The following is a 12,087-nucleotide window of genomic DNA, read 5'->3' as shown; positions in this document are numbered from 1 at the left end:
TCGTAACGAGAAGACGAAACATACCAGAAGACTGGATCAACTACACGTACAAACTAAACATCTCTACAGTGGCAGAAATAACAGTATAATTCATTCCCTTTTTTTAAAATATTTATTTAAATGTTGACAATACAGCTTTCATACGAATATTTACCAAGCACATTCTGCTGCTTAACCCATGAGGTAAGTTAACAATACTATAACCATTTACATTGTTTCACAAGGAAAAGTACAGACAAGTAAAACCCAAGGTCTGGATAAATAGCCACTTCTCACAGTTCACAGCAGTACTTTTTTGTTCATTTTAAAAGGTGCATATTAATCAAGTCCCAATTTTGCCAATGCAAAAGACCAGTAAATCAAATGCAGTTCTCTGTATTTCTAGTGTGTTATTGGTTTGTGAATACAGCATTATATGAAATGGGATATAATTAAGTGCTTTGTCAATCCAAACTTAAATGATTTTGATCTAATTTTTTTTTTTTTTTTTTTATTGAGCCCGGTATTGTAGAAATAACAAAATCCATTGCAAAGCAGACAGCCCCTTCCTACCCTAGATTCTGTATAAATGCTTCATTAACCTCAGAGTGAAATTATTATGGACAAGCACTTTTGATTTCTAGCTCTTTTTTTTTTGTTTGTTTCATTTTCACAACCATTTGTTCACTACTAGTTTGTTGATGTGCCAAAAGCTAGAAGGTTTTTTCTTGTTTTTGTTTTTAAATACTGTAAAGATTGTCTGGACAAGAAAAATGAACATGGGCATTCGGCAAAAGAAAAAAAAAATTGTTAAAGCATGCAAGGAGTTTAGGGGTTGTGGCATCTTTCTGATTCCTTGCAGAAAATGAAAACCCTGTTACTACCAACCACTTGTACAGTCACACTGACAGAAAGACAAGGTATTTGCTAAACAAGTCTTAGAAAATGAAAAAGGTAACCCAGTGATGTTTTTACAGTCTGCAGTTTCTCAAAAATGAAGATGCACAGCCTGGTTTTAATTCTACCACTCTTAACACCCCATTACTGATGCTAAAGGTGAAAATTACCAAATTCTTAAACCTTTAGTTCACAAAACATGGTCAACAGTAAGTAAATGTAGATTGCTTTTAATGTTTTTATAGGAGACTTAAGGCAACAATTCTAATGTCATATCTACCTCAATGTTCAAGTGAACCTACAATTCCTGTAGAACCAGTTAGTAAATCGAGTGAAAGTGGGTTTGGTAAACATGAAGGGATTAAAACACAAACACTTTCCAGCCTGGGTGTGTGAAGGAGCACCCAAAGAAAAGCCCTTCACACACCTGCTCCAGTAACCAATCGAACACCACCTCCCTGCTCCCTGAACCAATCGTCACCCTCAGCTTGACGCTCGCCCCTTCGTTATTGTTAATATTCACAGGAAACACGTTCACCACTTCCATGTCGAAAGTCACAGCAGATCCAGTCGAGATGGCCGGTAGCTGGTTGGTCATTTCTTTGCCGTTTACAAATACAGCACCTGGAGGTACGAGAGACATGCAGTGAGAAGCCTGATATCAACAGCCCTGGATTCTGTAGCCACAGGGGACTGGTTTAAAAACAATATTCCAGCCAGGCCCATGGAGATACTGCACATATTAATATAGCAGTCCTAGGTTCTGCAATTGACCAATACAACATTACTGAGATTACAAGTGAAGCATGTCAACGATCAACGCCCCCCCTACTCACCACTGGTAGTAATGCAAACAGCCTGATCTCGCTGTAGGGAATCCTGTCCATTGCGACGGTCCACACAGACTCCAACACTGTCGCGTTTGTCTGGCTGACCTGCGCTTATAATTCTGCAGGGAGAGAGAGCAGAGAACACATCATCTACACACACAGACTCTTCCACGAAAATATTCTTTCAACGCTGTATCAGATAATGTCTTAAGCAGAACTACTTTTTTTTTTATATCTTAAGAGATATAAAAATATATAAAATATATATATAATCTATCTATTTATCATTGACATGTACCTGCTGGGATGGAAATAAGATTCTGGTTGCATAGCAGTTTCACCCGTTCCAGGTTTTACTACGAGCTTGATTAGCCACGTGTATAGGTAACAAGCTCATGTGTGTCTTATTAAACTAGAATGGATCAAACTGCTATGCAATGGGAGTCTTATTTCCATCCCTGGACTGGAATCTTCCACAGTGAGATGAGATTTCAGTTTCAACTTGGATTTATTACCGCTAAACCAAACCCTGTTCGTATCTTTGGCAACCCCTCTGTGATTAAACCCATGCTAATGCTGTTATTCCCCACAAGGAAGCACAAGAGGCGGAGGCTCACTTGAAAGTGAGGGTCTGTCTGCAGCAGTAGGTGGGGGCCTGCGAGTACAGGACCCCAGCTCCACACAGCGGGGAGTCGTTTTTCAATGCGATGTCCCTCCGGCTGCTCAGACTGTACTCCTCACTGCCCGGGCTCCATTCTGCACAGGGAGAAGAGCAGCCCAGAGAGAGAGTTAAACAGGCCATCGAGAAAACAGCTGCACACACACACGAGAGGAGAGAAGGTACGTTACATTCAATAACCATCAAACAAACAAAGCAGATTTTAACAACGTCTCAGTGAAACATTTGTCTAAATATATTACCAGATTTGCTCAGCCTCTGGTATAAACCACAGCTGGATTTTGAAATACCAGTCGACAGTATCAGGGATTGCAACAACCACTTATTTTTGGGGGTAATGGTGGGATATTCACAGACAGGTGGTTAATGCAATCTGGGGGGGGTTCCCCAGTGTTGTGGGAAAGCTCTAAAGAAATCCAGCTGTAGCCGATCGCAGCAGGGTGCCGTATAGATAGATTGAAGTTTCTTTTTTTGCACAGATGTGTTATGAAAGTGTTTTGGATTCAGGTGGACCGCGCGGTCGATCGTTCTGGTGACGGTGATGCGCAGCTGTGTGTGGGTACCGTGGGGGGCGAGGGTGGTGCAGGCAGTCTGGGGGATGCTCCAGGGGCTCCACTCCCAGCGTCCGTCGCCCCGCGCGCACACGCGGAACAGGTACTCCGTGTGGGGGTCCAGGTGCAGCACCAGGTACTCGCTGTCCTGCCCCACGTAGGCGTCCTCAAAGTGGCTCGACGCGCTCCTGCGATACTGGAGACGGTAGTCCTGAGCGGCAAAGTCGTCGTCCACCTACAAATACAAACCAGTAAAATAGAGTATAATCACTGCTCAGAGAACAACCATGTGGCCTTTCCCGAAGGACTAGTTTAGTTTAGTTTATCCATGCGGGGCCAGCCCAGGTTCAGGGTGGTTACTATAGACAAGTGTCATTCAGCAGGTCTGACTGTAGTGAAACAGTACAGAATGCTTGAGGTCTTGTATGATCAGTGCCACAAAGCCAGTGAATGCCACGCCTTTAAAAGGGTCCATAAACCTTACCTGTTGCCTCCGCACTTCCCTGCACCAAAGAGTTTTTAAAGAAGCACGTGTTCTATACACTGCGGACGGGACAATGACCTGCAAACTGAGAGCTGCCTTTAACCTGGAAGGGAACCAGGTAGCATTTTTCAAAAATGAAACGTGCCTCTCTGCTGTAACACGCATGTCTGTCAAAACTGCACGCGACGTGAGCCCTGCAAAGCTTGGGGTAGTGCCCGGCAGGTAAAGCTTCTAGTCTCGTTTCATCAGCCAGAACGACAGAAGCATCACCGCAGTGGAAGCCCTGCACCCTGGCTCTGTCTGAAAGCTTAGTGGAGTTGAGAAGCGTCTCCGTCACGCTCACCTTACACCAGCGCACAAGAATCCCTCCCGGCCGCTCCACCAGCTCGTCGATCTGCACGGGAGGGTGCGACGCGACACTGCCATGGGTGCAGATCCTGCCCTTCACCGCGGGGAGCAGGGAGTCGTCGAGCTGAGCAGACAGGCAGGACACCTCCGCAAGGGACGGCACCTCGGGCAGACTGCAAGGAAAACACAGCCATCAGTGCAGGGGCATGTCAGGTAGAAACTGAAGATATAAATTCAGCAAACGGGACTGTCACCACCAGACTCCAGGCACGCTGAGGCCCCTCCCCCGGAGAGTGAAGAGGACCGCCCCTCGGTCTCCTACCTGTCCAGTTGAATCTGCAGAGCCTTTTTAGTAAAGCTGCCCAGCTTGTCGTCCTGCTCTCCGACCCCGCAGCGCAGAGCAGCCTCGCCTGGAAGACAGAAGGCTTTTTGAAGGTTTGCAGCGACTTTCCAAAGGCTCTTATGTTTGAGTGCTTCGAGGGCTTCGTAAAGCCCTTTTCCTTCTCTGCAAGAGGCAGCTCTAACCTCTAATGCCTTGACTATTAAATATAATAAAAGGACAGGACAGGAACAGCAGTTCGCATGATTCTTCACCAGCCAGGACAGCTGTAGGATGAACCGTCATCCCCTTGCAATGCTCTGGTCTCATTGTAATGTCTTATTCTGACTGTCTTCAACCTGTTTCTTACAAATGAAATAGCAAATAAACTAAGACGTACTACTAACAATATAAACCCAATAACAAACGTTTCGATTAAGAGTCTATTTCAGTGTCTTTACTATTGACTGTTTTCTAGTTACGGATGAATTAAACAAAGAAAGAACCAAGTTGTCTGGGGCTCCCTCCTACCTTCCCTGAGCAGCTCGTCGGCCGTGCTCACCCCCTGCTCGATCAGTTTCTGGCAGTCGTCCAGCGGCCGGACACTGTCCTGCTCGATAGCGTCCACCTCCAGCAGCAGAGCAGCCAGTCGCTCCTCCAGCAGCCTGCTGACCGTGCCCTGCAGCTCCTGGAAGTGCTGCACCAGGACAGCCCTGGTCTGCGTCGCGCTGCCCTTGATCTAGAGAGAGAGGAGGAGGAGGAGGAGGACAGACAGAGCCTCGGTCAGAGGATCAGCTCGGAACTGCAACCCCAAACACTGCTGGACTTAAGCTTTAATCAAACCTGCATGACTCACAAGTGACCAGCTTCTGAGACTGCAGCCATGAGCGTGTGTGTATTCTGATAGAGATATAGATACAGGCAGGCACACAGACAGGAGAGCTCATGGAGTCATTGACAGGAAATGGAAACGTGTGTTAACAAGGATGATTCAACAATAAACAACATTTGTATCTATAGGAAGGAAATGCTGCAAAATGAGAGATTGTTAGGAGAGATAGATCGATGGAGATATATGGGCTGTGGATCTCACTAAACAGGTCAGCGTTTTTTTATCTGCTGAAATGCGTCAGTAGCACAGGCTCCCGGACAGCATCGGAAGTCCTGTTCTGACTCTCACATTGTGATTTCTAAAGGAAGTGATGTGCATCATGACAATTAGCAGGCTGTGCAGCGGTGCCCACATGTTTACAGGAAACTTCCTCTGCAGATAGCTCCCATCGTCAAACAGGAAGCCCGTTTGGTTTAAATTAGTCAGGCTGCATTTCCTTGTGAGGCACCAGTTTGTGCTAGTCTGTGGACACCCTTCATCCAGGGCTCAGGTCTTTATTAAACACTGTTTACAGGAGGCATGCTATGCTGCCTGGCAAGACTGGCACAGACCCACGTGCCCAAGTGAACCGCTGCTCTCAAAGGTGGCAGAACACAGCTTTACTGTAGTGTTGCTGTGGAGGCGACCGGTCACATCATACTTATCCGATTGTGATTTTATTTGATAACTAGCTGGTTTTTAAATTGGACGCTCACCTGCCAAACTGAAAGAGACAACCTTTATTTATGTAACAAAATCCGTAACTACTGAACTCTCAGATCCAACTCCAGCTGAAGCTGTGACAGGATCCTGACTGAACTCCAGCACTGACACCCACATGGTTTATAATTAGCAGGAAGCGTGCAGCTGTAAAAAGATCAAGCTTTTTCCCCCTGACACAACCTGAATTATTTGAAGGTGTTTCTGTTTCTTTGCATCTTCCTCGTTTCTCCCATGCTGTTTCTTTTGAAACCTCAGTGAACTTGTGTGTTCTACTTCTGTTCTCAGACAGTAATAAAGAAGCGTCAACGGGCAGCTGATCTCCCGCGACCTTTCTGTGAATAAATGTCATTCCTTCTGGGAAGGGAGCTGGTTACATCTGACTGAACTCCACCACCAGCCCGTATAGGCAAAGGAAACAGGGATGGATAGAAGAGCTATTCCCATTCCATGGCGTTCGCTGTTGTCCTGCTTGCAGGATCAAGCCTCCCTGTACTTTTCCTCTGCACTTAAGCTCCTAATAAAACCTGTTCTTGGGGTGACACTCTGGGTAATCGAGAGAAGAGACTGCAGCTCAGCTGGCTGCCTTAGTTTACACTGATCCCTGAAAAGTCATGTGTTGTTCCGCTGGCATTTCTCACGTCTGGTGGAGTTCAGAAGCTCTCCTGTCTGTAGTGTTGCAAGGATATAGCTGGCAGGATGTTTACACTGAGACTTCGAGGGATGAGGAAACCTTCCAGAATATCCTGGATGGTGTATCTTGGTTAACACTTCGGACACAGTGAAAATCAGGCTGAACATCACAGAGCAATGCAAAGATATGCAAGCTGCATCTAACTGCAGCCACTAAATATCATGTTACAACAGACTGCATTTTACTAGTCCAAGCTTAGGGAATGAGGCTTCACTAATAGTTAAAATACAACAGGGCATCACGGAGCAGGTGATGGGATGCATGGAGCTCAGTAACGTGGGAATGTGAAAAAAATAAATAAATAATTACAGTAATTCAAACTAAAAATAAAGCATTTGAAGTTGGACTGGGACGAAGGAGATACATCAAGCCAAACCGCTGTGCAAACAGCAGAAGCAAACTCAAGTGCAGGTAAAGAGAATCTTTTACAAAACTGGAAACAGGCACACAACGGCACACAAAGGTCATGGAACAGAACAGAGAGCAGGGAGGGAGATGAGTGGGTGTGTGTGTGTGCTGGTGTGTGGAGGGGAAGCCAGACTTAACTTCCATCTGCTTGATGTGCAGGGGTGGGGGAATGCAGCTGAAGAGAAGCAGGAGGTGACACACGACAGGGACTTTCTGGTGCTGTCACCCTCTCAGAATGCACTCCCTATCCTTCTGTTTGTGCTCCAACAAGGCAGCGCATGAAGAACCCTCGACCGTTAAAACTGTCAAAAGCGTTTCTAATTTTGCATTTATTTTAAATCTTGCCTTCATTTTCACATACAATATATTAACCTCCCTGGTACCTTGGGGTCCATGATAATTTGCATTGCTGTGACTCTAGCTCCAATCTTCTAATACAATGTTAAAGTACAGAGGTGAACAACAGTATCTCAGGATGTTTTCTAGGATGTGGAAATCAAGGGAAGATCTTTAATATACAGTAATGTACAGGACATACTTCTCCACTGACATGTTTAGAATGGTTTCCAAGGGGCCTCGCTGACTGGTGCCTATTTCAATCTGAATACCTAGAGGTGAAAGGCTTGCATGCTAATCTACTTGGTCACCCTGTCCCATTCTCCTCCACCTCCCTGTTAAATGCATTCCTTGGTGCACAGTATCGAAACTATATATACATAAGTGTGGGGGTGTCACGATCAGGAAGAGGATTTAAGGTGGCACGGCTAGTTTGAGTAGCTGCCTGCGTGCCACCTTAAATTACCTCTGTGTAACAACCTCACCAGCGTGCTAATGAAGTAGCCGGGGTGTGTGAGAATGGGAGTGCCAGATTAGCATTCAAGGGAAACCCTGTTTGTATCATTGCTCAGCTTGATGCAGACAGTATCGTTTTTGTAGTTGAAACAAGGCAAGGCACTTAGAGGCTACATTTGATCTTCTCTCAAGTGTAAAAACAGTTACATTATTCATTCACTCATTCAAGACCAAGGTGGTGGCTTCCAATAAAGATCCTCCCAGCATCCTCAAGCGATGGCAATGACCGCGGATATAAAATGTAAACAGCGCCCCCTACCTGCTGGCGCGCCAGGTCCAGGCCCTGCACTCGGTGCTGTAGCTCGCTCCTGTAGTTCTGCGCTGCCTCGATGCTCTCCTTCGCCTCCTGCAGCAGAGCCTCTGCCTCGATCGACATGCTGCCAACACACAAGCAAGCAGGACTCACAGCACCATATATACAACACAACCCAGATCCATCACTCCCATTATATTACTGGAATAATAATCACACACACAAGCAAGCAGGACTCACAGCACCATATATACAACACAACCCAGATCAATACCGGATTCGGATCATCAAAGACTAGAAGCAAAAATACTCGATTACATTTTGTCACTGAAAATGCCTCCGCAGAGAACGGAACCACGTGAACGGTCTGCCTGCCTCCGACTGTAACCAATCATTATTCCACACGAGGGAATTAGCTTTGAATATTACCAGTGCAGACTAATTCCCAGCAGGTTCCCTCGTCACAGCGCGTCACAAATCAAATGTTAATACAGACCTGGTCAAATCTGCATGGAAAACGAATCTGCTACCTGCCGGAGATCTCTACTGCTGTATAACCCCACAGTGTGTTACAGCAGTTAAATCAACAGTATAACTCCATGATCTAAATTCATTTTCACCACTTGAAACTGTACTACTGGGGCACTGATCCAGCTAAACAAGCCCTCTTGATCTGTAGCCACTAAAGCTTCTCTAGTATGTTTGTGTAAGTGGACCTATGATTAATGCTGGTTATTTAGAATAAACAGAATAAACATGTCAATGTGTGCAGCTGTTTAGTGTAATTAGAATTGTAATTACTGCAGCATTATTGGAATTGGAACACAGCATTGGAATTGGAACTGCAATTTCAGCAAACAACACTGCTGTAATTGTTATTGAGGCCAGGTCTGTAACGCCAGGATGAGCTCCGATTGAAATGTGGAAGTGAAAATGAACAGACAAACAAGATCCCCTAGCTGGCTGTGGCTTGAACACGCTTCCGCCGCACTCTGCAACACAGTCGTTTTGCCAGGAAGAAGAGCCTTATGAGGAGTGTGTGCTGCTACCCCATCGCCACCACTTCCTTTCATCCGAACACTCTTCAGCGTGCAGTGCCTTCACACTGCCCGTGACAGACGTCAGGACACCCATACCTCCTGAATCCCTGGGCAGCGTGTAGCACAATCCAGCACAGCCCCTGGGGTGAACTGTGACTGCTTCACACTGCAGCACCACACCGAGACATTGTACTGAAATATCTTCACTGCTACCGCTGTGATACCAGTAGTGCATTCTCCTTGCATTTCCCATTCCTTCAACACAATCCACAGATACCCAGGGATGTCAAGACAGACAGCGATCAGGTGCAGAGAGGACTATTTTTTCATTGGGCAAAACCACTGAGTTTATTATTATTAATAATAATAATAATAATAATAATAATAATAATAATAATAATAATAATAATAATAATAATATTTATTTTTATATAGCGCCTTTCATAGTGGACCACCATCACAAAGCGCTTTACAGAGGTAGGCTGTGAACTGTGCATTATATGCAGAGTCACTTCCAATAGGACATTGATTTAACATCTCATCCGCAGGACGGAGCACAAGGAGGTTAAGTGACTTGCTCAGGGTCGCACACAGGGAGTCAGTCAGTGGCAGAGGTGGGATTTGAACCAGTGACCTTCTGGTTACAAGCCCTGGACTTTAGCCACTATAGCAGCTCTTTGCTGAAAGTCATGGGCGAGAGCAGTACAGTGTGAAGTGAAGCAAGCTACAAGACTAGGCTACATAAACCAAACGTGCATGATCAAAAAGGATTTACTTCTGAAAAGCAATGTATTGTTTTGCAAACCTGTAGGTTCACTGTAGCACAAACTGCACGCAGGCTTGTATCTGTGCCTTGCGTCCGTGCTGACGTTCCTGGGTTCTGACGGCTTTGGGAATTCTGCGCTTATCCAATCAGCTAGACACAGAGGAGCCCCACACTGAACCGCGCCCTCCAGCCCTGTTCTAACCAGGTAGATCTGAAGCCCTTTCATTTAGTTTCATTTGTGGAAATACATTTGTATAACTCATCTTAGATTTGCTTCAAAATGGGTAAAACAATGTTTTTTTCTTTCTAATATTCTTATTGTAGTGGTGCCCTCCTGGCACGGCTCAGAGACACACTGTGCCCGCTGTGTCTCATCTCTCTAAAGGACGAATCACACTGACTCAGACTACTAGGCAGTGAGAATGCCTGCCTGCCAGAAGACACTGTATTGAATCCTGCAATAGCTCAGCCCAGACACTGTCTCACTACCCGACCCTGGGGCAAGCTACATTGCAGACATGCAGTCTGATAACTACATTCTTCCATACAGCATCCTGTGGACTCTACATCGGGGGGGGGGGGGGGGAGAGACACCTTACCGACAGGTCGATATAGACGCAGAAAGACAGGCCACGCTCTTTACCTGGTGCAGATAGACGGGCCAATGAAACACTGCACTACGTTCTTTCGAACACATTCAAACCTTATCTTCGAGCGATGCCATAACCCTAATAACCCTCATCCTAATTAAGAACGGATTTAAACTCTCAGTATTCAATTCTCTCGGCTGTCCCGTCGGAAAGCCTAGCCAGTCTTTCTACACCAGGGCCGGCTGTCCCGTTTGTTCACGTTCTTTAAATGGTAGCTGTTTTGTTATAAAGACCCACACCCAACCCAATTTACTCGCCACTGTGGGCTTCTCTGCGCCCTACAGCCACGCTTCTCCGCTACATCACGGCAGCAGTACGAGGGTACAAGTGCAGCCCGGAAAGCAAGAACGAACATCTACAGGAAACTCGGTTACATTTTTTTTAATGTCGTTGTTATTATACAGCGTAGGCGATTGCCAGTTGCCAGCAAGCAAGTACAGCACAAAGTGGTGCTTTGCAAGTTCCTGCGAGTCCGCTGTATCTGACTAGTTCAAGCGGTGTGGAAACCCAACTTCCGCAATTCAGCCACACATGGGACGCATAACTATGTTAAAGTAACTTTATATTAGTTTGATTATGATTTAAAAAAAATTAAGATATAAAAACATACAGTAATACATACATATATGTATTACACGTTTCGTTTAATTTTGAAGCAAAACTGATCAATCGACTAAACAAAATCCATGTAGCCCAAGGCGCTGTACTCATGAGACGCTGCAACTGTAATTTCTGAAAAAAAAAAAAACTTCCCGTTCGGTATCGGGTCTTAAAGAAAAACACACCCAAAGTTAGAAACAAATGTATAACAATTAGCATCGCTGCATAAGACACGGGCTTGTAAAATACTGCTTTTGATAACGCCATGCATGCTATTACAAACAAACGCTACATACCTGCCCGAGTCAAAGTAAATTCATAATCTTCACAAAGTGACGGATCCTCCCGTATTTCAGGCAGCTGCACAGATAGCTGCCAATCATCTGCGCGCTGCAACCCCACCTGAACCGTGGTCTCTGACTGACAGCTGGAGGGAACAATCACAGGAGGGCTAGCACTGTGCAGAGGCGGGACTCCTTTGCTGGAGACTAGGTTGTGCTCTTTTCTGTATCTTAAATACGTTGACATGAGAGAATTGTAATATTATTAGTTGTGTTTAAGTTTGTAGGGTCGTTTCTAATTTAGTTTTGTTGTGCAGGCAAACAAAAGACAACATTTTCAAAACATAATAAGATGCTCAAATCAATAGCGAAATAAATCTAAAGCTATTATTATTATTATTATTATTATTATTAGTGCTCTTTTGGTTTGTGTTATTTTCATAGTTTAATCTGCTCGCATTCCATTGCCAGCGTCAGGTGGTCGCACGTTGTAAATGCATTTTAAGGACATTAACTAGAACTCTAATTCGGTGATTGTGAATGCCTGTATTGACTTTGTTACTTACTCTATTTTTTTTTCGGTTGTATTAGCGTAGATGACTTCCCATAGCTTTGAATCCGGCTTCAGAAACAGGTGCAACTGGTCAGCAATTTATCATCTCCGTGCTTTCCACTGGTGCCCCCGTGTTACCAATGAAGACCGCGTCCTGTCCACACTATCAGAGTCTGCGTCGTGTCATTTTCAGGACGCTTCATCACTTTCCCGCTACGTTTGAAACAGACTCTTTTTTTTTTGGTCCGAATAAGGAGATGTAGGAATATTTTGTGTAACTTGTGCGAGACAATACCCTTTGCTTCAAGTTAA

General features: G+C 45.1%; 1 protein-coding gene across 3 annotated transcripts; it reads right to left on the bottom strand.

Moving 5' to 3' along the window:
- Positions 1 to 93: 93 nt before the first annotated feature.
- LOC117422978 (cytokine receptor-like factor 3) lies at positions 94 to 11,998 on the bottom strand. Of its 3 annotated transcripts, none has more exons than XM_058989737.1 (10): positions 11,789 to 11,996; positions 11,238 to 11,452; positions 7,892 to 8,009; positions 4,619 to 4,826; positions 4,091 to 4,178; positions 3,764 to 3,941; positions 2,949 to 3,171; positions 2,324 to 2,462; positions 1,713 to 1,825; positions 94 to 1,500 (listed from the first exon to the last, which is right to left on the bottom strand). In XM_058989737.1, exons 3-10 carry the CDS (start codon positions 8,006 to 8,008, stop codon positions 1,238 to 1,240), a joined length of 1,329 nt encoding a protein of 442 aa, XP_058845720.1. In that variant the 5' UTR covers position 8,009; positions 11,238 to 11,452; positions 11,789 to 11,996; the 3' UTR covers positions 94 to 1,237. The 3 variants fall into 3 exon arrangements, with proteins under 3 accessions (XP_058845720.1, XP_033894142.1, XP_058845721.1); XM_034038251.3 differs by having other exon boundaries at positions 11,238 to 11,368; XM_058989738.1 differs by lacking the exon at positions 11,238 to 11,452 and having other exon boundaries at positions 11,789 to 11,998.
- Positions 11,999 to 12,087: the final 89 nt, after the last annotated feature.

Source organism: Acipenser ruthenus, chromosome 17 (genome assembly GCF_902713425.1).
Source record: "Acipenser ruthenus chromosome 17, fAciRut3.2 maternal haplotype, whole genome shotgun sequence".
NCBI classification, from domain to species: Eukaryota; Metazoa; Chordata; class Actinopteri; order Acipenseriformes; family Acipenseridae; genus Acipenser; species Acipenser ruthenus.
Note: the sequence above shows the minus strand (reverse complement) of the source record. Positions and strands in the feature narration are given on the sequence as shown.

What these genes read in the sequence shown, in the direction of transcription:
- LOC117422978 (XM_058989738.1), bottom strand. Translation starts at nt 8,008, where the DNA reads ATGTCGATCGAGGCAGAGGCTCTGCTGCAGGAGGCGAAGGAGAGCATC. An exon ending in TGGACCTGGCGCGCCAGCAG is followed by an intron (nt 4,827 to 7,891) that starts GTAGGGGGCGCT and finishes CTCTCTCTCTAG; the next exon opens with ATCAAGGGCAGCGCGACGCA. An exon ending in CACCACCCTCGCCCCCCACG is followed by an intron (nt 2,463 to 2,948) that starts GTACCCACACAC and finishes CTCCCTGTGCAG; the next exon opens with AATGGAGCCCGGGCAGTGAG.